Source organism: Oncorhynchus mykiss, chromosome 25, assembly GCF_057628025.1.
Source record: "Oncorhynchus mykiss isolate SJ-2025 chromosome 25, ASM5762802v1, whole genome shotgun sequence".
Lineage (NCBI taxonomy): Eukaryota > Metazoa > Chordata > Actinopteri > Salmoniformes > Salmonidae > Oncorhynchus > Oncorhynchus mykiss.
The window spans coordinates 11,563,096-11,591,083 of record NC_143046.1 but is presented as its reverse complement, the minus strand read 5'-3'; the positions used below and the strand labels follow the sequence as shown (position 1 = coordinate 11,591,083).

Below are 27,988 nucleotides of genomic sequence, written 5' to 3'. Positions count from 1 at the left end.
AATTGCAAGTCGTCAATTCAAACCTGTTCTGTGTAACTTTATCTACGTCATTACCGCTAGTTTTCCGCTCGGCCTATGAGAACTTCCGGTGCACCGTTTTGAATCTTCGTTTGGTCTCTTTCGGTTGCTATCCGAGACTTGGGCCCAAAAGCAAATGTATTGACCATCATCTTCAAAGGTAAAGTTATGTCCCGATTTGCGAACATCTGATATTGAATAAACAAATAGTAATGCATATTGAGTTAAACTTGAGAAACGGTAACGTTTAGAATTTATTTACAGTCGTGGTTATAAGGGTTTTAGTGGCAGGCATTAGCTAGCGTCCAATCCGGTATCATTGGGTCGTTCATATCCCCTCATTGAAGTTTACATTTAAACTGGTTTGGTAAGAGTTAGTCTAACGTTGCAATACCTCAAATCACGTCTATGGAAGCCTGGATCTCGACGATGCTAGGTAAGAGTTATGGGTAGGGTTTAGGTTAGTTGGGGTTAGGGTTTAGGTTAGTTGGGGTTTAGGTTAGGGACGTCCCAAGGATATATCGGATAGCACACACCATTAGCTAGCTAGGCTACTGCTTACACCCCGTGTATAATCAAATACCTAGCTAAAATACATTTGCCTGCTACAAGAATGTGTCTTGCTACTAGCTATTGTTAGCTAATCAACATACTGCATCATCAAAATGTGTCTTCTTTGTTTTCATTGCCCAAAGAGGGCTGGCCAGGGCATTGCTAACTATCCGTGGGTTTGCAGCCCGGACATGTTGTTACCGTGTTGTCTCCAGATAATAGTCATATTGTCCCCCTTACAGAGAGAGAGAGACCATGGATGATGATAATCACAGATTATTTCAAAGAGTTGCAGAGAAACTGGGCTGGTCAGAGAAGGGAGGATTGGAAACAGCAGAACAACAGGTATGTTGTGGTTACTAAGGCACACGAATTACAACCACCAGTGATTATCTTAATCAATTGCACACGATTTCCTATGACCAGGTCAAAAATAGTGCACTATATAGGGAATACAGTGAATAGTTTGTTTTGACCAGAGTCCTATAGTCCCCGGTCGAAAGTAGTGCACTATATGGAGTAGAGTGCCATTTCAAACACATCCTGTGTCTTCTCTGCAGCTGATTAAGAGCGTCGGTAAGACTCGGCGTCTGGCCACAGGCTGTCATGGCTCCAGGGGTGCTCAAAACCTTCCTCCCCCAGTCCAGATACATCTGCTCGACACGGAGGAAGAGGATGACAGAGGCTCAGGGAAAGAGAACCAGGTCTCCAAGTGCAACGGTTACAGGACCAAGGTGTTCATGGAGTCCAGTGACGATGATTTTGACCAGTGTAAGTGAGAGTCGGTGGGTTGGGTTACTAGACTATTAGGATATAAAGGGCTGTTTCCAAGAGGGCTGTTAAACATGTTCTCTGCTTCTGTGCTGAAGGGTGTCACCTTGTGAGTTATATTAAACCTGAATTGGTTTTTCTTTAACTTTACCTACGACTGCTGTCTTTTTGTTCACCTGGAAGATTCCTTTACACCTGGTCCAGAGCTGTATGAGCATTGGCCAACTCCTGATTATGGTTGTCATGGTGCCAACCATGTATGCCTATGACAGCTATCCATTGAAATACTGTAGTTGAATGAATGAATCTCCATGTTCTTCTTGTCTGTAGTTCTTGTGGAGCAGGCTACACCCAAAACTGCTTCTCGGAAACATTGCAGTTCTGCTAAGAAAGTCAGGTAAAGTAGTGATTTGTTCAGCTACGGTTGGCACAATTACCGTATACTTGTGTAACTGACGGTTATGTATGAAGACCGTCATGAAAATAAAATACCCGTAAAAACCAAAAAAGATGGGACAGCATTAGTGCCCTGTGGAGTCCGTTTCAAACATGGTGGATAAATGAAGATAATTCACTTTACCATAAAAAAAAAAGTGGTCAGTTCTGGTCTGCTTAATGGGGTGATTCTCCCATAGACACCAATACAATAGCAACTGACTGTAAAATGAGGGAGTGGGGTGTCTTGTTTCCTGTTTGGTATTGTGTTGCAATAATTTCCAATAGTGCCCTTAATCCCCTTTTCTCTATCTAGTCATTCAATTGGACTAAATGTGTTATTGTTTCTTCTCTGATTCTCTCCCCTCTAGTGAACCAGTCCTTGTATTAAGCTCAGACAGTGATGACTACTTTGAAAACTGTAAGTATCATACTGGTGCCTTGACATAAGTATTGGGGAAGTCATGTTTTGATCATTGTCATCATATTGTGAAACCCAATGAGACTTCAGAATTCTTCATTGAAACAATGTTGCATGTAAATGGGTCTTTGCCATGTCTAATTTGGTGTATGTCATTTCTAAGTCAAAGAACAGAAGTCTTTCTGACTGTCCGGGGCCCGGTTTCCTAAATGCATCTAAGTTCATTGTTAGAACCTTCGTAGGAGCATCGTTAAATCTCACAGCTGTTTCCCAAAACAGTCCTTACTAAAGTTGTACTTGAAAACACTTACAGTGGGGAGAACAAGTTTTTGATACGCTGCCGATTTAGCAGGTTTTCCTACTTACAAAGCATGTAGAGGTCTGTAATTTTTTCTTCAACTGTGAGAGATGGAATCTAAAACCAAAATCCAGAAAATCACATTGTATGATTTTTAAGTTTGCATTTTATTGCATGACAAACAGTCGTATGAAAACGTTTGGGCACCCCTGACAATTTCCATGATTTCCATTTATAAATAACTGGGTGTTTGGATCAGAAATTTCATTTTGATCTATCAAATAACTGATGGACACAGTAATATTTCAGTAGTCAATTGAGGTTTATTGGATTAACAGAATATGTGCAATATGCATCAAAACAAAATTAGACAGGTGCATAAATTTGGGCACCCCAATAGAAAAATCACATCAGTATTTAGTAGAGCCTCCTTTTGCTAAAATAATAGCCTCCAGACGCTTCCCATAAGCCTCCAATGAGTGTCTGGATTCTGGATGAAGGTATTTTGGACCATTCCTCCTTACAAAACATCTCCAGTTCAGTTAGGTTTGAGGGTTGCCGAGCATGGCAAGCCCGCTTCATATCATCCCACAGATTCTCAATGATATTCAGGTCTGGGGACTGGGATGGCCATTCCAGAACATTGTAGTTGTTCCTCTGCATAAATGCCTGGGTAGATTTTGAGCAGTGTTTTGGGTTGCTGTCTTGTTGAAATATCCAGCCCCGGCGTAACTTCAACTTTGTAACTGATTCTTCAACATTATTAACCAGAGAATCTGCTGATATTGAGTGGAATCCATGCGACCCTCAACTTGAACAAGATTCCCAGTACCGGCACTGGCCACACAGCCCCACAGCATGATGGAACCCCCACCAACTGTGGGTAGCAAGTGTTTTTCTTGGAACGCTGTGTTCTTTTGCCACCATACATAACGTCCCTTGTTATGGCCAAATAACTCAATCTTTGTTTCATCAGTCCACAGCACCTTATTCCAAAATGAAGCTGGCTTGTCCAAATGTGCGTTTGCATACCTCACGCGACTCTGTTTGTGGCGTGTGTGCAGAAAAGGCTTCTTCCGCATCACTCTCCTATACAGCTTCTCCTTGTGCAAAGAGCGCTGTATTGTTGAACGATGCACAGTGACACCATCTGCGGCAAGATGGTATTGTAGGTCTTTGGAGGTGGTCTGTGGGCTGTTTTTAACCGTTCTCACCATCCTTCGCCTTTGCCTCTCCGATATTTTACTTGGCCTGCCACTTCTGGCCTAAACAAGAACTGTGCCTGTGGTCTTCCATTTCCTCACTATGTTTCTCACGGTGGACACTGACAGCTGAAATCTCTGCGATAGCTTTTTGTAGCCTTCCTCTAAACCATAATGTTGAACAATCTTTGTTTTCAGGTCCTTTAAGAGTTGTTTTGAGGCCCCCATGTTGCCACTCTCCAGAGGAGAGTCAAAGAGAACAACAACTTGCAATTGGCCACCTTAAATACTTTTTCTCATGATTTGTCGTAGAAATTTCCTCTTGCCAAATCATGAGAGAGCAAACCACACACAAGTCAGAGTTATCATAAAGTCCATCTTTAATTATATGAGCTTCACCATAGCCCTGTGACTCTTAGATCAATTCAGTGTCATAAATGAGTTCTCTGAGAGTGCTTACATAATGGCAACTGAGATCCTTTATAGCAAAGACACATGTAGCCAGACAGCATTGGCTATAAATTATCGTTCAGTTTGGTCTCCTAAACTAAGTTCTTATCTCGTTCTTGGTACCACTTAGAACCAAAAACATTACCTCATCCAATGGCATATATCAAATACACCCCCTCCTGGACAAGCTTACAAAGAGATGTGACTGGCACACAGACATTGGGGAGCCAACCTAACTGGTTCCCCATTAATCACACCATCCCTTCACATGGTTTAGGAATAGTTAGACACATTCACAGATAAGACTAACCCGACCTCTCCCCTCTCTGGGCCCAAGTAACTTATCTCACATAAGCATGCTTATGAATATAAATAAAATATCTTATTTATAAATGTTACCTAAAGGATTCTGATTCTGCCACGACAGATTGGATGCACTTGTCTATGAAGTTTGAGGCTTAATGAGCTCACCAAACCAATTGTGTGTTCCAATTAATGAGTGCTAAGTAGTTACAGGTATTCAAATCAACAGAATGACAAGGGTGCGCACATTTTAGCCTATTTTTCACATGTGATTTCATTTCATACAACTTAATATTGCTACACTAAAAATCTTTGTCTGGACAATACCCCAGTACTCAGCTTTTATTAGAAAATGAATGGCATGCCACTGTGATCATTTTCTGTGACAGCAGAGTAAATTATTATGCAACCTCAGAGGGGTGCCCAAACGTTTTCATACGACTAAGTATTTGATACATCAGAAAAGCAGAACTTAATATTTGGTACAGAAACCTTAACTTAGCTTAACTAACTACATTATAGATTATAGGCCTATATATTATAAATAGCCTAACTACAGTATAGACTATAGGCCTATATTATAAATAGCCTACCTACAGTATAGACTGTAGTCCTATATTATAAATAGCCTACCTACAGTATAGACTATAGGCCTATATATTATAAATAGCCTACCTACAGTATAGACTGTAGGCCTATATATTATAAATAGCCTACCTACAGTATAGACTGTAGGCCTATATATTATAAATGTTTCATAATGTGAAGCCTAACTTTCAAAATCTTCATTTAATGCATTATTATAGGCTAAGCGGTAGAATAACCCACCCCAATATTTTCAGCCATAGATGGTGATATCTCTTTAGGAGCTGATCTGTCGTCAGTATTATGAAATAATTCTAATGTTAAGGTAAGATTTGAATGGAGAAAGCTGATTTGAGAGCAGCGTTGCCTTTCTTTCAATCCTATCAGTATGGACACATTCTCCAACAACGTACTTAGTGAATGTTCTCTCTGCGTGGGGTTTTGGGAAATGTATTTTACGTCTGGGGCCGTTGTAGGAAAGCGGCATCATTAAAACACTGGTAAGTTCCATCACTATTGGGGAAACCGGGCCCCTTCCACGTCTCCAAACTCGTGTCATTGTCCCCACGAAGAAATCGGGGAGGGGACTGTAGATCGATCTCCACCCGCCTGTTCATCCATTCGTACGTTAGTCGCATGATTTTGACTCATCTCTGGTGAATGATGAGGTAATTAACGGAAATGTGTTAGTCACAGCAGAGAGGAGAAGACCAAGCGAGCGGTATAACTGGCGCTGATGACATGTTTACTGTTCCCTTGTGTCTCGTCTGGTGCCCCTGAAGTCCTGAGCCGTGTGAAAACTCCCAAGCCGAAGCCCAAGGAAGCGGAGCGTACCAGTGGAGACAGGTACAGCGGTCCCAACCTCTTACCGTGAATATGGTCCCTGTCCTGTGTTAAATACTCAGGTTTATCTCCTGTTTTTTCCTCAGCCTCAGAAACTTCATTGTCGACAGCTTTTCCTCCGATGATGACTTTGTCGTTGAGAGGAAGAAAAAACCTACCTCTATAGGTAACATCGACTGCTTCCCTAGTGGCAATCTATTCCCTATGTAGTGCACTGCTTTTGACCAGGGCGAGTAGGGCTCTATTCAAAAGTGGTGGACTATTTAGGGTATAGGTTGCCTTTTGACACGCTGTCGTTGACTGTCCTCATACATGCTTGTAATAATCTGAAATCTGTTTCTAATAAGTTATTTCTGCTTGATTTCAGTTCAGCACTGTGATTACTTCTATTTGCATAGCCAGACTTGAAGTAATACCCAGGACGCCTTGGTTAATATGATATATTGTCACGGCTAGGGGGAGTTGTTCGGCCGACAGCGTTACATGGAGACTCATCCTGTCTTCTACAGGTGCCTTTAAGACCCCTAAGCCGTCATCCTTCCAGACCCCGGTCAGAAGACCCTTGTCCCAGTGTGACACTCCAGTTTTCCTCAGCGACAGTGAAGAAGACGATGGTATTGTGATGAAGAGCACGTGGAGGACATGCCACCCTGTGCACCAGCCGCCGCCACAGACGCACAAAGTCAACGTCCTACAAAGTAACCAGAAGGACAACATCTTCTTTCCCTCTCCCTGCCCTCCTCCTCTGCCGTCCCTCTCTCCCAGCTCTCCTCCTCTCCACTCCTCCTTCACCCCCTCCCTGACCCCCCTTCCACAGTGGACCCACTCAGCCCCGTCGAAGCTGGAGGACTCAGCCAGCTCAGAGGAGGAGTTCCTCAGCTTACTGGACAGAATTAAGAAGAACCACAAGACCGGCAACACCCCAACACCTAAACCCAACACGGGTAACACCCCAACTCCCAACACAGGTAACACCCCAACACCTAGACATAACACAGGTAACACCCCAACACCTAGACATAACACAGGTAACACCCCAACTCCCAACGCGGGTAACACCCCAACTCCCAACGCAGGTAACACCCCAACTCCCAACGCGGGTAACACCCCAACTCCCAACGCGGGTAACACCCCAACTCCCAACGCGGGTAACACCCCAACTCCCAACGCGGGTAACACCCCAACTCCCAACGCGGGTAACACCCCAACTCCTGAACACCTAGACATAACACGGGTAAGGCCCCAACACCCAAACACAATAGGGGTACCGCCCCAACACAATACGGGTTCCGCCCCAACACCATACGGGTTCCGCCCCAACACCATACGGGTTCCGCCCCAACACAATAGGGGTACCGCCCCAACACAATAGGGGTACCGCCCCAACACCATACGGGTACCGCCCCAACACCATACGGGTACCGCCCCAACACCATACGGGTACCGCCCCAACACCATACGGGTACCGCCCCAACACCATACGGGTACCGCCCCAACACAGGTCACAGTAATAAATCAAATCATATGTTTGTCACATGCACTGAATACAACCTTACAGTGAAATGCTTACTTACAAACCCTTAACCCTTAACCAACAATGCAGTTAATAAAAAGTTTGAAAGTATTTACAAAAATAAGCTGAAGTAAAACATTCAGAATAATTAAAGGAGCTACAATAAAATAAGTAGTGATGCTATATACAGGGTGTTATGGTACAGAGTCAATGTGGAGGCTATATACAGGGTGTTACGGTACAGAGTCAATGTGGAGGCTATATACAGGGTGTTACGGTACAGAGTCAATGTGGAGGCTATATACAGGGTATTACGGTACAGAGTCAATGTGGAGGCTATATACAGGGTGTTACGGTACAGAGTCAATGTGGAGGCTATATACAGGGTGTTCTGGTACAGAGTCAATGTGGAGGCTATATACAGGGTGTTATGGTACAGAGTCAATGTGGAGGCTATATACAGGGTGTTATGGTACAGAGTCAATGTGGAGGCTATATACAGGGTGTTACGGTACAGAGTCAATGTGGAGGCTATATACAGGGTATTACGGTACAGAGTCAATGTGGAGGCTATATACAGGGTGTTACGGTACAGAGTCAATGTGGAGACTATATACAGGGGGTACCGGTACAGAGTCAATGTGGAGGCTATATACAGTGGGTTACTGGTACAATGTGTGGGGGTACAGGTTAGTCGAGGTAGTATGTAGGTAGAGGTAAAGTGACTATGCATAGACGTTAACAACGGTGTAGCACCGACGTAAAAGGGGGGGCAATGCAAATAGTCAGGGTAGCCATTTGATTAGGTGTTCAGGAGTCTTTTGGCTTGGGGGTAGAAGCTGTTAAGGAGCCTTTTGGACCTAGACTTGGTGCTCCGGTACCGCTTGCCGTGCGATCGCAGAGAGAGAACAGTCTTTGACTAAGGTGGATGGAGTCTTCTGCAATTTTCTGGGGCCTTCCTCTGACACCGTCTGGTATAGTGGTCCTGGATGGCAGGAAGCTTGGTCCCAGTGATGTACTGCCCTCTGTAGTGCCTTGCGGTCGGAGCTCGAGCAGTTGCCATAATGAGTGTAATTCAGGGTGATCTTTCTGTAAAATGGGGAGGCACATACCTAAAAAGGTGTTAGATCAGAGAGGGTAACGTAACAGAGTAAATCTGCACGCTGGTATACTGCTCACAACATGTTTAAATATAACTCGCATATTTCTGTTCAGACCGTGTCCACCAACAAGGCTTCTGCCTGCTGTGGTCTTTAATTGGTACATTTCCTTTTTCGTTTCTATATCGTGTCATCTCATTGGCTACTTCCTGGTGTGTGTCAATCCAGGGCCCAATCAGAAGCCCCCCCCGTCAGCTCCACGGCAAAAAGCCTCGAAAGAGGTGTGCCCTCGGCCGTTGGTGAGAACGCCCTTGGATCTGAAGACCCCGGTGCGGCCGCTCGTCTCCAAACCCGCTGTGTCCCAGCCGGAATCCAGACTCAAGACCAGCGGCCTTTCTTCCTCCAGGTAATACTGACCAGGGCCTGGGAGTGTAGCTCAATACTCTACTGACCAGGGCCTGGGAGTGTAGCTCAATACTCTACTGACCAGGGCGTAGGGCAGGGTGTAGCTCAATACTCTACTGACCAGGGCCTGGGGCATGGTGTAGCTCAATACTCTACTGACCAGGGCCTAGGGCAGGGTGTAGCTCAATACTGTCTCCTCTCCTTCACCTGTTCTACACTGATCTAAATACATAGGTTCAGTGAAGTGTTTGTGTGAGGCTAAATCTGGCTGTTTTTTTCTCCTCAGTGTGTTGGACTCCTCAGTGTATCAGCAGGGTGTATGACTCCTGGGTGTTTCTCTCCTCAGTGTATCAGCAGGGTGTATGACTCCTGGGTGTTTCTCTCCTCAGTGTATCAGCAGGGTGTATGACTCCTGGGTGTTTCTCTCCTCAGTGTATCAGCAGGGTGTATGACTCCAGCCTGTGTTTCTCTCCTCAGTGTATCAGCAGGGTGTATGACTCCTGGGTGTTTCCTCCAGTCTCTGTCTGGACCAGGCTCCAGCCGCAACTTCAAACAGACCAAGGAGGAGCTCACCAGCAAACTGTATCGCCTGTACAACACCAGCGTGTTCGACAGCAAGGTAAACACACACTTTAACTATACATAGTGTTAGTTTTTACCCTGTTATTAAGAACCTGACTGACAACTATGAAAAGCTCAAACCAAGTTTACTCATCCAGTGGGTCAGACAGGTGAACAGACAAAGACATGTTCCCACCAGCACCAGTATAGATACTCTGATTTAGGTCAACTCCTCCTTCCCCCTAAACATCACATCTTTATTGCTAGGCAGGAAGTTAAGTGATGTGGGCAGTAAACTGTTCCTTCTACCTTAATGTGACCTGACCTCCCATTCCTCACTAATCCACAGCTCTCCACCCATTCCATTGCCTTTCCCTTTACTCAGTAACATTCCCAGCTTCATCGACTCCACCATATACATTCTTCCTACCATTAAGTTCTGGTGTAACGACCAGACAGTGGCCCTTCTCCTTTCCAAAGGATCCCTGATGTCCAACAATAACATGCTCTGACAGAAAGTAAACGTTCTACGTTCCCCTCTCTCCCTCAGTGACATGAATAAGGATATTTCATATTTTCACGTTTAGAAGTCAGAACCCATCAACAGGCTATATATACAGTGTTAAACACACAGGTTATAAGCATACATATACTGCCAGATCACTTGGAGAGTGATAAAGATGGAATCTTATAAAGTGTTTTGTGTTGACTTGCATCTTACCATCATGTGACCTGGGATTATCTTGCATGTTTTACCTCTTCTTTCCTTTGTAACGTCTTTGTTCCCCAGCTGCCCAGTAACATGTCAGTGAGCTGGAATAACAAGATGAGAAAGACTGCTGGCTACTGCATCACAGGACAGGAGAGAGGAGGAGGGAACCGATACGCCCGTATCCAACTCTCTGAGAAAGTCTGTGACTCTGCAGGTAAGGCTTCACTGGTTGAAGAACTAATGACATTAAATGTATGTTATAACATTTTAAATTAAGTTCTAATGTAAGTCATTTAAAGTTCAACTTTAATGTGAATAGCCTGTGTCTGTATGATTTCAAATATCTCTTATCTCCCACCTTCCCTCATTCTCCCTCTCTCCTTCCTCTCCTCTCTCTTCCAATCCCCATCCTCCCCCTTCTCTCCTCCCAGACCGTCTGCGTGACACGTTAGTCCATGAGATGTGCCACGCTGCCACCTGGTTGATCAACAGTGTGAGGGATGGACACGGCCCCTTCTGGAAGCTGTACGCCCGCAAGGCCACGCTGGCACACCCCGAGCTGCCCGTGGTCACCCGCTGCCACAGCTACGACATTAACTACAAGTACCAGTACCAGTGCAGCCGCTGCAAAAACACGTAGGTCAACACTAACTTCCTGTCTGTCCCCGGCCTACACTTAACCCAATGCTAGTTTTAGTGCTGCACATGAAATGGAGTTTGGGGATATTAAAATGGATTTATTTAATCCAAGGAAACGGAGTCATTCCTTCAAATGAAGCAGTTGTCCTGTGTGGCTCAGCAGGGGTCACGTACACCAACAATATATACTCACTGTGTTAATCACTGTGGATAAGTGTCCACTAAATTGCATTATATTATTGCTCTATTAGTTGCCTGAGACTAAACTACCGTATGTATTGTCACAGTTTATAGTTATACTGTCAGACCAGGTAGTTTAAGCCCTCAATCTACCATGGATTCCCATCAATTCATGGCTAAACTCTAAAACAAGTTGATGGCTAAACTCTTAAACCAGTTGATGGCTAAACTCTAAAACAAGTTGATGGCTAAACTCTAAAACAAGTTGATGGCTAAACTCTAAAACCAGTTGATGGCTAAACTCTAAAACCAGTTGATGGCTAAACTCTAAAACCAGTTGATGGCTAAACTCTAAAACCAGTTGATGGCTAAACTCTAAAACCAGTTGATGGCTAAACTCTAAAACCAGTTGATGGCTAAACTCTAAAACAAGTTGATGGCTAAACTCTAAAACAAGTTGATGGCTAAACTCTAAAACCAGTTGATGGCTAAACTCTTAAACCAGTTGATGGCTAAACTCTAAAACAAGTTGATGGCTAAACTCTTAAACCAGTTGATGGCTAAACTCTAAAACCAGTTGATGGCTAAACTGTTCTCTTCCTCCCCTCTGTAGACTCGGTCGTCACTCTAAGTCCCTGGACACCCAGAGGTTTGTGTGTGCCCTCTGTACGGGTCAGCTGGTCCTGCTCACCCCAGCCAAGCCCCGGGCGCCCACACCCTTCGCCAACTTTGTCAAGGAGAACTATGGCAGTGTTCGCCAAAACCTGGCGGGTCAGAGCCACGGTGAGGTAATGAGGAAACTCAGTGTTGACTTCGCCACCAAGACTAAACTCAGCCAGAACTGAGAAGGAGAGAGAGAGCGTGTGAAAGATGAGGTGGAATCATTCTAACCTGGATTAGACCTACATTACTCTCGTCTCCTGGACTATAAAGCACTCTTGATAAAGCACTCTTGTTCAGTAGTATCTGTAAAACCCTGTCTGAACATCTTCATACCTTGAAGATTTCCACTGCTCTGGTGGGATCCTTCTCTGTCATCCATCCTAATGTCTTAGATTAGTGGGATCCTTCTCTTTCATCCATCCTAATGTATTAGATTAGTGGGATCCTTCTCTTTCATCCATCCTAATGTCTTAGATTAGTGGGATCCTTCTCTTTCATCCATCCTAATGTCTTAGATTAGTGGGATCCTTCTCTTTCATCCATCCTAATGTATTAGATTAGTGGGATCCTTCTCTTTCATCCATCATAATGTATTAGATTAGTGGGATCCTTCTCTTTGATCCATCCTAATGTCTTAGATTAGTGGGATCCTTCTCTTTCATCCATCCTAATGTATTAGATTGGTGGGATCCTTCTCTTTCATCCATCCTAATGTCTTAGATTAGTGGGATCCTTCTCTTTCATCCATCCTAATGTATTAGATTGGTGGGATCCTTCTCTTTCATCCATCCTAATGTATTAGATTAGTGGGATCCTTCTCTTTCATCCATCCTAATGTCTTAGATTAGTGGGATCCTTCTCTTTCATCCATCCTAATGTCTTAGATTAGTGGGATCCTTCTCTTTCATCCATCCTAATGTATTAGATTGGTGGGATCCTTCTCTTTCATCCATCCTAATGTATTAGATTGGTGGGATCCTTCTCTTTCATCCATCCTAATGTATTAGATTGGTGGGATCCTTCTCTTTCATCCATCCTAATGTCTTAGATTAGTGGGATCCTTCTCTTTCATCCATCCTAATGTATTAGATTGGTGGGATCCTTCTCTTTCATCCATCATAATGTATTAGATTAGTGGGATCCTTCTCTTTCATCCATCCTAATGTCTTAGATTAGTGGGATCCTTCTCTTTCATCCATCCTAATGTATTAGATTGGTGGGATCCTTCTCTTTCATCCATCCTAATGTCTTAGATTAGTGGGATCCTTCTCTTTCATCCATCCTAATGTCTTAGATTAGTGGGATCCTTCTCTTTCATCCATCCTAATGTATTAGATTGGTGGGATCCTTCTCTTTCATCCATCCTAATGTATTAGATTGGTGGGATCCTTCTCTTTCATCCATCCTAATGTCTTAGATTAGTGGGATCTTCAAGTTGATAGGTCTGTCTTAAATACCTCTGTGTATGTATCAGGATTTCAGAGGCAGCTATGGTGAGTCTGTCATTCCTCTGTAGCTGGCGTCTCACCGTTACAGTGAAATGAGCCAAGAGACACACTGGACAGTGATTTAAAGGCATCGTGAATCAGTCATATTGTTGAGCCTGCCTGTGACATGGATTCATACCCTTCAAATATCATTTTGTGACCAACTGCTTTGAATTACTTGAAATATGAATCAGGAAGTAGTTCCATGAAGGTTCATTTGGTGAATAGAAGGCCGATCTGGCAACTTCACATACAATTTATGTTACATTTTCAACGTTTGTCTTGTTGTTGTTTTTCATGTTTTGTTTTTGAATAAAGATTTAATGTTTTACATGTCGGTGTCAACTGTACAGTATGAACATTAGTGATGTTAGTTTACCAGTGACAACATTAGTGATGTTAGTTTACCAGTGACAACATTAGTGATGTTAGTTTACCAGTGTGAACATTAGTGATGTTAGTTTACCAGTGTGAACATTAGTGATGTTAGTTTACCAGTGACAACATTAGTGATGTTAGTTTACCAGTGACAACATTAGTGATGTTAGTTTACCAGTGTGAACATTAGTGATGTTAGTTTACCAGTGTGAACATTAGTGATGTTAGTTTACCAGTGACAACATTAGTGATGTTAGTTTACCAGTGACAACATTAGTGATGTTAGTTTACCAGTGTGAACATTAGTGATGTTAGTTTACCAGTGTGAACATTAGTGATGTTAGTTTACCAGTGACAACATTAGTGATGTTAGTTTACCAGTGACAACATTAGTGATGTTAGTTTACCAGTGACAACATTAGTGATGTTAGTTTACCAGTGTGAACATTAGTGATGTTAGTTTACCAGTGACAACATTAGTGATGTTAGTTTACCAGTGACAACATTAGTGATGTTAGTTTACCAGTGACAACATTAGTGATGTTAGTTTACCAGTGACAACATTAGTGATGTTAGTTTACCAGTGACAACATTAGTGATGTTAGTTTACCAGTGACAACATTAGTGATGTTAGTTTACCAGTGACAACATTAGTGATGTTAGTTTACCAGTGTGAACATTAGTGATGTTAGTTTACCAGTGACAACATTAGTGATGTTAGTTTACCAGTGACAACATTAGTGATGTTAGTTTACCAGTGACAACATTAGTGATGTTAGTTTACCAGTGACAACATTAGTGATGTTAGTTTACCAGTGACTCATTAGTGATGTTAGTTTACCAGTGACAACATTAGTGATGTTAGTTTACCAGTGACAACATTAGTGATGTTAGTTTACCAGTGACTCATTAGTGATGTTAGTTTACCAGTGACAACATTAGTGATGTTAGTTTACCAGTGACTCATTAGTGATGTTAGTTTACCAGTGACAACATTAGTGATGTTAGTTTACCAGTGACTCATTAGTGATGTTAGTTTACCAGTGACTCATCAGTGATGTTAGTTTACCAGTGACAACATTAGTGATGTTAGTTTACCAGTGACAACATTAGTGATGTTAGTTTACCAGTGACAACATTAGTGATGTTAGTTTACCAGTGACAACATTAGTGATGTTAGTTTACCAGTGACAACATTAGTGATGTTAGTTTACCAGTGTGAACATTAGTGATGTTAGTTTACCAGTGACAACATTAGTGATGTTAGTTTACCAGTGACAACATTAGTGATGTTAGTTTACCAGTGACAACATTAGTGATGTTAGTTTACCAGTGACAACATTAGTGATGTTAGTTTACCAGTGTGAACATTAGTGATGTTAGTTTACCAGTGACAACATTAGTGATGTTAGTTTACCAGTGACAACATTAGTGATGTTAGTTTACCAGTGTGAACATTAGTGATGTTAGTTTACCAGTGACAACATTAGTGATGTTAGTTTACCAGTGACAACATTAGTGATGTTAGTTTACCAGTGACAACATTAGTGATGTTAGTTTACCAGTGTGAACATTAGTGATGTTAGTTTACCAGTGTGAACATTAGTGATGTTAGTTTACCAGTATGAACATTAGTGATGTTAGTTTACCAGTGACAACATTAGTGATGTTAGTTTACCAGTGACAACATTAGTGATGTTAGTTTACCAGTGACAACATTAGTGATGTTAGTTTACCAGTGACAACATTAGTGATGTTAGTTTACCAGTGACAACATTAGTGATGTTAGTTTACCAGTGACAACATTAGTGATGTTAGTTTACCAGTGACAACATTAGTGATGTTAGTTTACCAGTGACAACATTAGTGATGTTAGTTTACCAGTGACAACATCAGTGATGTTAGTTTACCAGTGACAACATTAGTGATGTTAGTTTACCAGTGACAACATTAGTGATGTTAGTTTACCAGTGACAACATTAGTGATGTTAGTTTACCAGTGACAACATTAGTGATGTTAGTTTACCAGTGACAACATCAGTGATGTTAGTTTACCAGTGTGAACATTAGTGATGTTAGTTTACCAGTGACAACATTAGTGATGTTAGTTTACCAGTGACTCATTAGTGATGTTAGTTTACCAGTGTGAACATTAGTGATGTTAGTTTACCAGTGACAACATTAGTGATGTTAGTTTACCAGTGACAACATTAGTGATGTTAGTTTACCAGTGTGAACATTAGTGATGTTAGTTTACCAGTGACAACATTAGTGATGTTAGTTTACCAGTGACAACATTAGTGATGTTAGTTTACCAGTGACAACATTAGTGATGTTAGTTTACCAGTGACAACATTAGTGATGTTAGTTTACCAGTGACAACATTAGTGATGTTAGTTTACCAGTGACTCATTAGTGATGTTAGTTTACCAGTGACTCATTAGTGATGTTAGTTTACCAGTGACTCATTAGTGATGTTAGTTTACCAGTGACTCATTAGTGATGTTAGTTTACCAGTGACTCATTAGTGATGTTAGTTTACCAGTGACAACATTAGTGATGTTAGTTTACCAGTGACAACATTAGTGATGTTAGTTGACCAGTGACTCATCAGTGATGTTAGTTTACCAGTGACAACATTAGTGATGTTAGTTGACCAGTGACTCATCAGTGATGTTAGTTGACCAGTGACTCATTAGTGATGTTAGTTGACCAGTGACTCATCAGTGATGTTAGTTGACCAGTGACTCATCAGTGATGTTAGTTGACCAGTGACTCATCAGTGATGTTAGTTGACCAGTGACTCATCAGTGATGTTAGTTGACCAGTGACTCATCAGTGATGTTAGTTGACCAGTGACTCATCAGTGATGTTAGTTGACCAGTGACTCATCAGTGATGTTAGTTGACCAGTGACTCATCAGTGATGTTAGTTGACCAGTGACTCATCAGTGATGTTAGTTGACCAGTGACTCATCAGTGATGTTAGTTGACCAGTGACTCATCAGTGATGTTAGTTGACCAGTGACTCATCAGTGATGTTAGTTGACCAGTGACTCATCAGTGATGTTAGTTGACCAGTGACTCATTAGTGATGTTAGTTTACCAGTGACAACATTAGTGATGTTAGTTTACCAGTGACTCATCAGTGATGTTAGTTGACCAGTGACTCATCAGTGATGTTAGTTGACCAGTGACTCATCAGTGATGTTAGTTGACCAGTGACTCATCAGTGATGTTAGTTGACCAGTGACTCATCAGTGATGTTAGTTGACCAGTGACTCATCAGTGATGTTAGTTGACCAGTGACTCATCAGTGATGTTAGTTGACCAGTGACTCATCAGTGATGTTAGTTGACCAGTGACTCATCAGTTATGTGAGGAATGTTATTCTTCTCCTGTTCATTACAGCCATTCTGTTTGCTTTGGTTCATGTACCCTTCATTCAGAGGGCAAATGGGCAAGGCACAAAATGTAAGTGCCTTTGAACGGGGTATGGTGCCAGGTGCACCGGTTTGTGTCAAGAACTACAACGCTGCTGGGTTTTTCAAGCTCAACAGTTTCTCGTGTGTATCAAGTGTGGTCCACCACTAAAAATGACATCCAGCCAACTTGACACAATCTGTGGGAAGCTTTGGAGTCACCTTAGTCTGTGCCCTGACGAATTGAGGCTGTTCTAATGGCGGTGTGCAGTATGGGTAAAATTGTGACTGACTGATCTACAAATAATATTGAATACTACTTTTTTTAAGCAAGGTGATTTGTAGTTCTGTTACTTGGCAGTCTCCTGCAATGTCAAACAAGAACATTGTATGGTTAGGAGAAACATGGACACCGGGCCTATAGCTCTCTTCTTTCTGGCCCATTAGCCATTTCCCCTTGGTTGAGAATTTAGGATTGGTCTGTCCCCACACTGCCTGCCGCTTCCACTAATCTAATAACCCCCAGTCATTGGCTGGAGCTGCCTAAATTCTCTCCTGTCATTGGCTGATGGAGCTGACCATAACTTGGTTGGTTTGGCCGGTAGCAGCCTCTGCAGCTCTGTGGACCGGTAACCATGCACCAGTAGGAGCAGCGATATCCCCAGGTTATAGGTGGTGATGGTGGTGGCTATATCCAACAGTGGACCCAGCATGGGAGCAGACCAGTGTCTGGAGGGCCAGGGTAACTGCTGTCTGCCTGGAGCAGAGGAGCCCACCTCTACCCCTGGTGTCCCAGCACACCAGCAGGAAACAGGCAGGGAGAACCACACCACTGTGAAGAGGCTCAGACAGACAGGGAGCCAGGATGAGAGCTCTGCAACAGGGAAGAGAGATGTTAACCTCCATAGGAGGGAGTGGGAGGAAGAAGAGAAGTAACAGGTTAACTATTGCTTTCATGAATGTTGGGCAGCTCAATAGGACCTATTGAGTCAATAGACTAGAGAAGGGTATTTTGCGTCAACACAATACTTACACACAGACGTACAGACGTACAATACCAGTCAAGTTCAGATGCACCTACTCATTAAAGGGTTTTTATTTTTTCATTTTCTACATTGTAGAATAATAGTGAAGACTTCAAAACTATGAAATAACATGGAATCATGTAGTAACCAAAAAAGTGTTACACATAGCAAAATGTATTTTAGATTCTTCAAAGTAGCCACCCTTTGCATTGATGACAGCTTTAAACACACTTGGCATTCTCTCAACCAGCTTCACCTGGAATACTTTTCCAACAATCTTGAAGGAGTTCCCACATATGCTGAGCACTTGTTGGCTTCTTTTTCTTCACTCTGCGGTCCAACTCATCTCAATTTGGTTGAGGTCAGGTGATTGGAGGCCAGGTCATTTCATGCAGCACTCCATCACACTCCTTGGTCAAATAGCCCTTTTACAGCCTGGAGGTGTGTTGGGTCATTGTCCTGGGGAAAAACAGATGATAGCCCCACCATCACACCTCCATGCTTCACGGTGGGAACTACACATGCGGAGATCATCCGTTCACCTACTCTGCATGTCACAAAGACACAGAGTAGTTGAAAGGAAATCTGCACAATTTCCTTTAAATAGCCTACAATTGTAAAGTATTTTTAAATACTTGAAGGGTATTTGAGTTATTGTATTCTAGTATTTAAAATTAAAAAAACTTTCCAAATGTCTTTGAAAGTAATTGAAATACCCTAAATAGTATTTGAACCCAGGTCTGGCTGATAGACACTCACCTTCAGGTGTCTCACCCGTCTTTTTTTTCCTCCAAGAAGTACGATCTTTGTCCCCATGTGCAGTTACAAACCGTAGTCTGGCTTTTTTATGGCAGTTTTGGAGCAGTAGCTTCTTCCTTGCCTAGCGTCCTTTCAGATTATGTCCATATAGGACTCGTTTTACTGTGGATATAGATGCTTTTGTACCGGTTTCCTCCAGCATCTTCACATGGTCCTTTGCTGTTGTTCAGGGATTGATTTGCCCTTTCACGGAACGCGTCTCCTTCCTGAGCGGTATGACGGCTGCGTGGTCCCATGGTGTTTATACTTGCGTACAACTGTTTGTACAAATGAACGTGGTACCTTCAGGCATTTGTAAATTGCTCCCAAGGATAAACCAGACTTGTGGAGCTCTACAAATTTATTTTCTGAGGTCTTGACTGATTTCTTTTGATTTTCCCATGATGTCAAGCAAATAGGCACTGAGTTTGAAGGTAGGCCTTGAAATACATCCACAGGTACACCTCCAATTGACTAAAATATGTCAATTAGCCTATCAAGTTTCTAAAGCCATAATTTTCTGGAATTTTCCAAGCTGTTTAAAGGCACGGTCAACTTAGGTTATGTAAACTTCTGACCCACTGTAATTGTGATACAGTGAATTATAAGTTTAAAAATGTGTCTGTAAACAATTGTTGGAAAAATGACTTGTGTCATGCACAAAGTAGATGTCCTAACCGACTTGCCAAAACTATAGTTTGTTAATAAGAAATTTGTGGAGTGGTTGAAAAACGAGTTTTAATGACTCCAACCTAAATGTATGTAAACTTCCGACTTCAACATGCTTCAACATGCCAATTCTACAATCTCTTTTCAGGTTTCACTCATGTTCCAGTGAGCTTTCCAGTGAGAACATCTCGTAACATGGTGGGAGCAATCAACCCATATCCTGCACCTCTCAGCTCTCACCACCTCAGTCAGTGTAATAGAGTAAACTCTGGAGTCTTATTGTACCTCCCTGATCTTCTCATCCCCCCTCTTTCTCCCTCTCTCTCTCCACCCAAACTCTCTCTCTCCCTCTCTCCTCTCTTTTACTCTCTTCTCTCTCCTCTTTTACTCTCTACTCTCTCTCTCCATGCTCTCTTCTCACTCTCTTTCCTCTCTCCTCTCTCACTCTTCTCTCTCCTCTCTCTCTCTCTAATCTCTCTACTCTCTCCTCTCTCTCTCTTTTTCCATGTGAACACTCACTGCAGTCCCCTGTCCCTAAAGCACATCACAAATACCACTGAGCCAATAGTTTGTTGCTGCTATCAAATATTACATGTGCCTATTCACAGCTCTGTCGTGGAGGAAGATATTGTATAGTGATATAACTCTGCAGGAGTGCATTCTGGGTAAGCGTCACAAATGGCACCCTATTCCCTATATAGTCCACTACTTTGAACCAGGGCCCATAGTGCTCTGACCAAAACTAGTGCAAATGTAGGGAATAGGGTGCCATTTTGGACTTAACCCGGCTGTCAATATTTGCCCGATAGCACATAAAGGACTGGCTTTGGGGAATCTAGAAACATTTACAGCATCTGTTACCCACAGGGCCTCTGTTAATAAAAGCATGTCAGACAACGAGTGCTGATCTAGAATCAGTTGTCCCTTTTTAGAATATAATGAATAAGATTATACGGTCAGAGAGGGTCTGATCTTAGACCAGCACTACTACTTTGGGATGAAATGCTTTGTGAATACGGGCCCTGAATGCATCTTAGAATGAGTCCACTCTTAGCAATAATGTACTAACATTAGACTAGGGATTAAACATGGACATCTGTAACACTAGAATGGACACTGGCATCCTGGCAACGTGGCTGTAGGACAGCCATCTTGGTCAGGGGAATCTTTCTTTCTAGAGACTCCTCCAACATGGTGACACAGTACATGGATCTCTATGGTCAGAACATGGTACAGATCACTATGGTCAGAACATGGTACTGATCCTCTATGGTCAGATCATGGTACTGATCCTCTATGGTCAGATCATGGTACAGATCTCTATGGTCAGAACATGGTACTGATCACTATGGTCAGAACATGGTACTGATCACTATGGACAGAACATGGTACAGATCACTATGATCAGAACATGGTACTGATCCTCTATGGTCAGAACATGGTACTGATCCTCTATGATCAGAACATGGTACTGATCCTCTATGGTCAGAACATGGTACAGATCACTAAAATCAAATCAAATTGGTCAGAACATGGTACTGATCCTCTATGGACAGAACATGGTACAGATCCTCTATGGACAGAACATGGTACAGATCATCTATGGTCAGAACATGGTACTGATCACTATGGTCAGAACATGGTACAGATCACTATGATCAGAACATGGTACAGATCACTCATCATGTAAAGTACCATAATCTTGTCTTACGAATACACTGACACTGGAAAAACTGCTTAAATATATTCAATATATATATCTGCACATGCAGTTCATATGTACAAAACATTCAATACAGGAGATCTTACTGTAGATAATTCAGAGAGACAAAAATACAACAATACGAATAAGAAGAATACAGTCACAACGTTCACCTTACGTTACAGTTCAAATAGATGTAGGGGAGGAGGTGACTGGGGGTAGAGGAGGTGACTGGGGGTAGAGGAGGTGACTGGGGGTAGAGGAGGTGACTGGGGGTAGAGGAGGTGACTGGGGGTAGAGGAGGTGACTGGGGGTAGAGGAGGTGACTGGGGGTAGAGGAGGTGACTGGGGGTAGAGGAGGTGACTGGGGGTAGAGGAGGTGACTGGGGGTAGAGGAGGTGACTGGGGGTAGAGGAGGTGACTGGGGGTAGAGGAGGTGACATGGGGTAGAGGAGGTGACATGGGGTAGAGGAGGTGACATGGGGTAGAGGAGGTGACTGGGGGTAGAGGAGGTGACTGGGGGTAGAGGAGGTGACTGGGGGTAGAGGAGGTGACTGGGGGTAGAGGAGGTGACTGGGGGTAGAGGAGGTGACTGGGGGTAGAGGAGGTGACTAGGGGTAGAGGAGGTGGGCTGTTGGAGGAGGTGAGGTGTTGTAGGAGGTGACTAGGGATAGAGGAGGTGGGCTGTTGGAGGGGAGGAGGTGACTAGGGGTAAAGGAGGTGGGCTGTTGGAGGGGAGGAGGTGACTAGGGGCAGAGGAGGTGGGCTGTTGGAGGAGGTGACTAGGGGTAGAGGAGGTGGGCTGTTGGAGGTGGTGACTAGGGGTAGAGGAGGTGGGCTGTTGTAGGAGGTGACTAGGGGTAGAGGAGGTGGGCTGTTGGAGGGGAGGAGGTGACTAGGGGTAGAGGAGGTGGGCTGTTGGAGGAGGTGACTAGGGGTAGAGGAGGTGGGCTGTTGGAGGTGGTGACTAGGGGTAGAGGAGGTGGGCTGTTGTAGGAGGTGACTAGGGGTAGAGGAGGTGGGCTGTTGGAGGGGAGGAGGTGACTCGGGGTAGAGGAGGTGGGGTGTTGGAGGAGGTGACTAGGCGTAGAGGAGGAGGGGCTGTTGGAGGAGGTGACTAGGGGTAGAGGAGGAGGGGCTGTTGGAGGAGGTGAGGTGTTGTAGGAGGTGACTAGGGATAGAGGAGGTGGGCTGTTGGAGGGGAGGAGGTGACTAGGGGTAGAGGAGGTGGGCAGTTGGAGGGGAGGAGGTGACTAGGGGTAGAGGAGGTGGGCTGTTGGAGGGGAGGAGGTGACTAGGGGTAGAGGAGGTGGGCTGTTGGAGGGGTACAGGCTGGTCTCAGTACAGGCTGGTCTTCTAACCCCACAACACCCTGGTCTAGTCTCAGTACAGGCTGGTCTTCTTCATGATGCGGAGGAACTCTCCCTGGTTCACCTCGCCGTCTCCATCCCTGTCTGCCTCCTCGATCATCTCCTGGAGGTTGGAGTGGAGGAAGGAGGAGAGGGGTGGGGTGGGAAGGGAGGAGAGAGGAAGGAGGGGAGGGAGGGAGGGAGAGGGATGGGAAGGGAGGAGAAAGGAAGGAGGAGAGGGATGGGGTAGGAAGGAGGGGAGGGATGGGAAGGGAGTAGAAAGGAAGGGGGAGGGGATGGGAAGGGAGGAAAGAGGACGGAGAGAGGAAGGAGAGAGGAAGCAGGGGACAGGGGAAGGAGAGGGAGAGAGACGAGGAGAGAGGAAGTGGGGTACAGGGGAAGGAGAGGGAGAGGAAGTGGGGTACAGGGGGAGGAGAGGAAGCAGGGGAAGGAGAGGGAGAGATGAGGAGAGAGGAAGTGGGGTACAGGGGAAGGAGAGGGAGAGAGGAAGCGGGGTACAGGGGAAGGAGAGATGAGGAGAGAGGAAGCAGGGGAAGGAGAGGGAGAGAGATGAGGAGAGAGGAAGCAGGGGAAGGAGAGGGAGAGAGATGAGGAGAGAAGAAGTGGGGTACAGGGTAAGGAGAGGGAGAGAGGAAGCGGGGTACAGGGGAAGGAGAGGGAGAGAGGAAGCGGGGTACAGGGGAAGGAGAGGGAGAGGAAGCAGGGTACAGGGGAAGGAGAGGGAGAGAGGAAGTGGGGTACAGGGGAAGGAGAGGGAGAGGAAGCGGGGTACAGGGGAAGGAGAGGGAGAGAGGAAGGGGGACAGGGGAAGGAGAGGGAGAGAGATGAGGAGAGAGGAAGGAGAGGGAGAGAGATGAGGAGAGAGGAAGTGGGGTACAGGGGAAGGAGAGGGAGAGAGGAAGCGGGGTACAGGGGAAGGAGAGGGAGAGATCAGGAGAGAGGAAGCGGGGTACAGGGGAAGGAGAGGGAGAGGAAGCGGGGTACAGGGGAAGGAGAGGGAGAGAGGAAGTGGGGTACAGGGTAAGTAGAGGGAGAGGAAGCGGGGTACAGGGGAAGGAGAGGAAGAGAGATGAGGAGAGAGGAAGCAGGGGAAGGAGATGGAGAGATGAGGAGAGAGGAAGCAGGGGAAGGAGAGGGAGAGAGGAAGTGGGGTACAGGGGTAGGAGAGGGAGAAGGAGAGAGGAAGCGGGGTACAGGGGAAGGAGAGGGAGAGAGGAAGAAGGGTACAGGGGAAGGAGAGGGAGAGAGGAATGGGGACAGGGGAAGGAGAGGGAGAGAGATGAGGAGAGAGGAAGCAGGGGAGGGAGAGAGATGAGGAGAGAGGAAGCAGGGGAAGGAGAGGGAGAGATGAGGAGAGATGAAGCAGGAGAGGGAGAGGGAGAGAGATGAGGAAGCAGGGGAGGGAGAGGGAGAGAGATGAGGAGAGAGGAAGTGGGGTACAGGGGAAGGAGGGAGAGATGAGAGACGAAGCGGGGTACAGGGGAAGGAGAGGGAGAGAGGAAGTGGGGTACAGGGGAAGGAGAGGGAGAGAGGAAGTGGGGTACAGGGGAAGGAGAGGGAGAGAGGAAGTGGGGTACAGGGGAAGGAGAGGGAGAGATGAGGAGAGAGGAAGCAGGGGAGGGAGAGGGAGAGAGATGAGGAGAGAGGAAGTGGGGTACAGGGGAAGGAGAGGGAGAGAGGAAGCGGGGTACAGGGGAAGGAGAGGGAGAGAGGAAGTGTGGTACAGGGGAAGGAGAGGGAGAGAGGAAGTGTGGTACAGGGGAAGGAGAGGGAGAGAGGAAGTGGGGTACAGGGGAAGGAGAGGGAGAGAGGAAGTGGGGTACAGGGGAAGGAGAGGGAGAGAGGAAGTGGGGTACAGGGGAAGGAGAGGGAGAGAGGAAGTGGGGTACAGGGGAAGGAGAGGGAGAGAGGAAGTGGGGTACAGGGGAAGGAGAGGGAGAGAGGAAGTGGGGTACAGGGGAAGGAGAGGGAGAGAGATGAGGAGAGTAGTGGACCAGTATATTTCTTTTGACAAATTAAAACTATCTTGTAACCTATCCCATATCATCCTGTGTGTGTGTGTGTGTGTGTGTGTGTGTGTGTGTGTGTGTGTGTACAGTGCTGTCCAGGTGTACAGTGCATTGCGAAAGTATTTGGCCCCCTTGAACTTTGTGACCTTTTGCTACATTTCAGGCTTCAAACATAAAGATATAAAACTGTCTTTTTTTGTGAAGAATCAACAACAAGTGGGACACAATCATGAAATGGAACGACATTTATTGGATATTTCAAACTTTTTTAACAAATCAAAAACTGAAAAATTGGGGCGTGCAAAATTATTCAGCCCCCTTAAGTTAATACTTTGTAGCGCCACCTTTTGCTGCGATTACAGCTGTAAGTCGCTTGGGGTATGTCTCTATCAGTTTTGCACATCGAGAGACTGAATTTATTTTTTACTTTCGCAATGCACTGTATGTCTCACCTGCAGTTCCTCGTCAGTCAGGTTCTCTCCTAGTTCCTTGGCGACCCTCTTCAGGTTCCTGAAGGAGATCTTCCCCGTCTCATCATCATCAAACAGACGGAATGCTTTCAGGATCTCCTCCTTAGAATCCTTCTCAGCCTAGGTTGGTAGACAGTTACAACACAACGTAATACAACACAATACAGCATGGTGAGACAATATCACAAAAATACCCCGTAATACAACACAATACTCTGTATAGTTGTGAAGTAAAATGTACAACTCCTATCCAGTGGTGGAAAAAGTACTCAATTATCATACTTGAGTAAAAGTAAAGATACCTTAATAAAAAATGACTCCAGTAAAAGTGAAAGTCACCCAGTTAAATACTACTTGAGTAAAAGTAAAGATACCTTTATAGAAAATGACTCCAGTACAAGTGAAAGTCACCCAGTTAAATACTACTTGAGTAAAAGTAAAGATACCTTAATAGAAATTGACTCCAGTACAAGTGAAAGTCACCCAGTTAAATACTACTTGAGTAAAAGTCTAAAAGTGTTTCATTTTAAATATATTTAAGTATCAAAAGTAAACAGATTTTCTCAAATATACTTAGATATCAAAAGTAGAAATAATTTCAAATTCCTTATATTATGCAAACCAGACGGCACAATTAGTTGTATTTATTTGTAATGTATGGATAGCCAGTGGCATGCTCCAACGCCAACATTAATATACAAACAAACCATTTGTGTTTAGTGAGTCCGCAGTAAGGATGACAAGGGATGTTTTCTTGATAAGTGTGTGAATTGGAAAAATTTCCTGTCAAAATGTAATGAGTACCTTTTTTAAAAAAAAAAAAATGTAAACTTTTGTGTGTCAGGGAAAATGTATGGAGTAAAAAGTACATTATTTTCTTTAGGAATGTAGTGAAATAAAAGTAAAAAGTTGTCAAAAATGTTAATAGTAAAGTACAGTTTACATTAAAGTACCCCAAAAACTACTTAAGTAGTACTTCAAAGTATTTTTACTTCAGTACTTTACACCACTGCTCCTATTTTTTATTACAAGAACAGACATTTATTTATTCACTATGTTGTTTTTCTTACCATCTTCTGAGTCATGACAGTGAGAAAATCAGAGAAGGAGATCTTTCCTGTTCCGTCCTTATCCACCTCCGTTATCATCCTCTTAATCTCCTCTTTCTTCGGCTCAAACCCCAGCGCCCTCATAGCAACCTAGAGAGAGACCGATTGATAGATAAACACAGATGAGTTGGTTAAAATCAGGTGTGTTAGTGTTGAGATGAAACAAAAGCACACCTTAGCTCCCCAGGATGATATTTGTTGACCGACACTGTATTACTAAGCATTATGGGTACTGTAATACATTATGTTACGCAAACATTGTCCCTGTGCATAACCCTGAACCTCTGACCCCTGACCTTTAGCTCCTTGACTTCAATGTGTCCGGAGGCGTCGGTGTCGAAAAGTTCAAAGGCCTCTCTGATCTCCTGTTTCAGCTCCTCAGTGAGCTCTGACTTGGGGCTGGACTTCTTCCTGGGGGGAGGGACCGGACCTAGGGACGGCCTCTTTACGCTGGTTGCCTAGCGATGACATCAAGGAAGCACATTGATTGATGGGCATCTCAATGGTTTTAAGGGGATTCCTTGTCTAATCTCCTTCAGTGCAGCTATGCTAGACTATTGATATGGGGATTCCTTGTCCAATCTCCTTCAGTGCAGCTATGCTAGACTATTGATATGGGGATTCCTTGTCCAATCTCCTTCAGTGCAGCTATGCTAGACTATTGATATGGGGATTCCTTGTCCAATCTCCTTCAGTGCAGCTATGCTAGACTATTGATATGGGGATTCCTTGTCCAATCTCCTTCAGTGCAGCTATGCTAGACTATTGATATGGGGATTCCTTGTCCAATCTCCTTCAGTGCAGCTATGCTAGACTATTGATATGCAGCCGGGAGATAGAGACAGGGACAACCTTAGGACGGTGTATTTTCAGTTGTCGTCTTGTATCTACATAGGGCCATTTCAATGTAAAGTCAGATCGTCTGGGGGAAACGTGCCATAAATAGGGAGACAATGTATGTAATTTTAAAAAAAGCATGACCAGCCCTAAAGTTGATTATTTACAGATAGCTGGCAACAGAATGAACGCTTTCAGGACATGGGGAAATAAGCATCATTGCTTTTTTAATTCTGATTATTCACATCCCATTACTAGCCCTATCAGATAATATACACGTTCTTCCATTGACCGAGTAATAAGCAAACCTATTATTCCTATCGGACAGCCAGTTAGGGGTAATACAGGTTGTGGTAGCCTGTGTAGCGAGGCCTTTTGTAATTTGTAGTATAAGCACAAGGAGCATCAAAACAGAACCGCTCCACCATGGACATACTCACCATTTCAGATGATCACTCGCGAAGGCAGCAACAAGAGAACCGTAAAATTACTAGAGAGTGTTTTGTGTAGTCTATTGACGCCGCTCTTCTCTCCCCTCTCCTCCTATCATCCAGACAGAGATGAGATCATAGACAGAAAAACGGACCGTTTATTACACGAGAGCAGTAACAGATATACCGTTATTAACAAGCATAGTACAACGTTATAATAGGGTTAATATAATGTTTGAGGAATAAATTAAGAAAATAAAATAAAGATTTCCAGTCAACGAGCGCAGTATTCAGTCAGTGCTATGATCATGTTGATTAGTCTGTGACTGTGCACTCGATTTAGCTAATTCTGCACGCCGGGTGTGCAAAATGAAATATTCAGAATGGAAACAATTCGTACTACGAAGCTAAATCAAGGGCATCTAATTGGGCGAGAATATTACTGGTTGTTGACGACATGTGGTATAAAACGCTATACGACAATTGGCTGGATTGATCGTTGAAGCTCTGATCCAGAATCTGTTTTCCGTGCGCCAACTCATCTGATACCGAGGTGTGTGAAATATAAAAACGGTTTAGGGGCTTTTACACTCTACTCACTGTGGGTGTGGTCTCACTGTGATTAAGTCCC

At 44.1% G+C, this 27,988-nt stretch overlaps 3 protein-coding genes across 7 annotated transcripts in view; 1 reads left to right on the top strand and 2 right to left on the bottom strand.

Annotated features, from left to right (window-relative positions):
- Window positions 1-27,988, bottom strand: part of LOC110504367 (rho-related GTP-binding protein RhoG) — a 666,992-nt gene that overhangs the window by 176,098 nt on the left and 462,906 nt on the right. The gene's annotated exons all lie outside the window — the stretch shown is intronic.
- Window positions 58-13,471, top strand: gcna (germ cell nuclear acidic peptidase). Of its 2 annotated transcripts, XM_090220117.1 has the most exons (13): window positions 58-178; window positions 813-915; window positions 1,131-1,341; window positions 1,672-1,738; window positions 2,148-2,197; window positions 5,818-5,881; window positions 5,965-6,044; window positions 6,388-6,846; window positions 8,720-8,897; window positions 9,374-9,515; window positions 10,248-10,383; window positions 10,601-10,805; window positions 11,602-13,471. In XM_090220117.1, the coding sequence occupies exons 2-13, from the start codon at window positions 826-828 to the stop codon at window positions 11,831-11,833; spliced, it is 1,914 nt and encodes a 637-aa protein (XP_090076243.1). In that variant the 5' UTR covers window positions 58-178; window positions 813-825; the 3' UTR covers window positions 11,834-13,471. The 2 variants fall into 2 exon arrangements, with proteins under 2 accessions (XP_090076243.1, XP_090076244.1); XM_090220118.1 differs by lacking the exons at window positions 9,374-9,515; window positions 10,248-10,383; window positions 10,601-10,805; window positions 11,602-13,471 and adding an exon at window positions 9,200-9,320.
- cetn2 (centrin 2) lies at window positions 19,482-27,958 on the bottom strand. 3 transcript variants are annotated; one of them, XM_036969901.2, is made up of 6 exons: window positions 27,801-27,958; window positions 27,367-27,469; window positions 26,386-26,547; window positions 26,051-26,179; window positions 24,963-25,100; window positions 19,482-22,604 (listed from the first exon to the last, which is right to left on the bottom strand). In XM_036969901.2, exons 2-6 carry the CDS (start codon window positions 27,367-27,369, stop codon window positions 22,515-22,517), a joined length of 522 nt encoding a protein of 173 aa, XP_036825796.1. In that variant the 5' UTR covers window positions 27,370-27,469; window positions 27,801-27,958; the 3' UTR covers window positions 19,482-22,514. The 3 variants fall into 3 exon arrangements, with proteins under 3 accessions (XP_036825796.1, XP_090076250.1, XP_036825797.1); XM_090220124.1 differs by lacking the exon at window positions 26,386-26,547 and having other exon boundaries at window positions 27,801-27,916; XM_036969902.2 differs by lacking the exons at window positions 26,386-26,547; window positions 27,801-27,958 and having other exon boundaries at window positions 27,367-27,748.

Bases quoted from the DNA above. Each gene is read 5' to 3' on its own strand.
- gcna (XM_090220117.1), top strand. From the start codon at position 826: ATGGATGATGATAATCACAGATTATTTCAAAGAGTTGCAGAGAAACTG. The intron at 1,342-1,671 runs GTAAGTGAGAGT...TCTTGTCTGTAG, and splicing joins TGACGATGATTTTGACCAGT to TTCTTGTGGAGCAGGCTACA. The intron at 9,516-10,247 runs GTAAACACACAC...TTTGTTCCCCAG, and splicing joins CCAGCGTGTTCGACAGCAAG to CTGCCCAGTAACATGTCAGT.
- cetn2 (XM_036969901.2), bottom strand. The intron at 26,180-26,385 runs GTCAGGGGTCAG...GTCTCTCTCTAG, and splicing joins TTGAAGTCAAGGAGCTAAAG to GTTGCTATGAGGGCGCTGGG. The intron at 25,101-26,050 runs GTAAGAAAAACA...CTACCAACCTAG, and splicing joins CTGTCATGACTCAGAAGATG to GCTGAGAAGGATTCTAAGGA.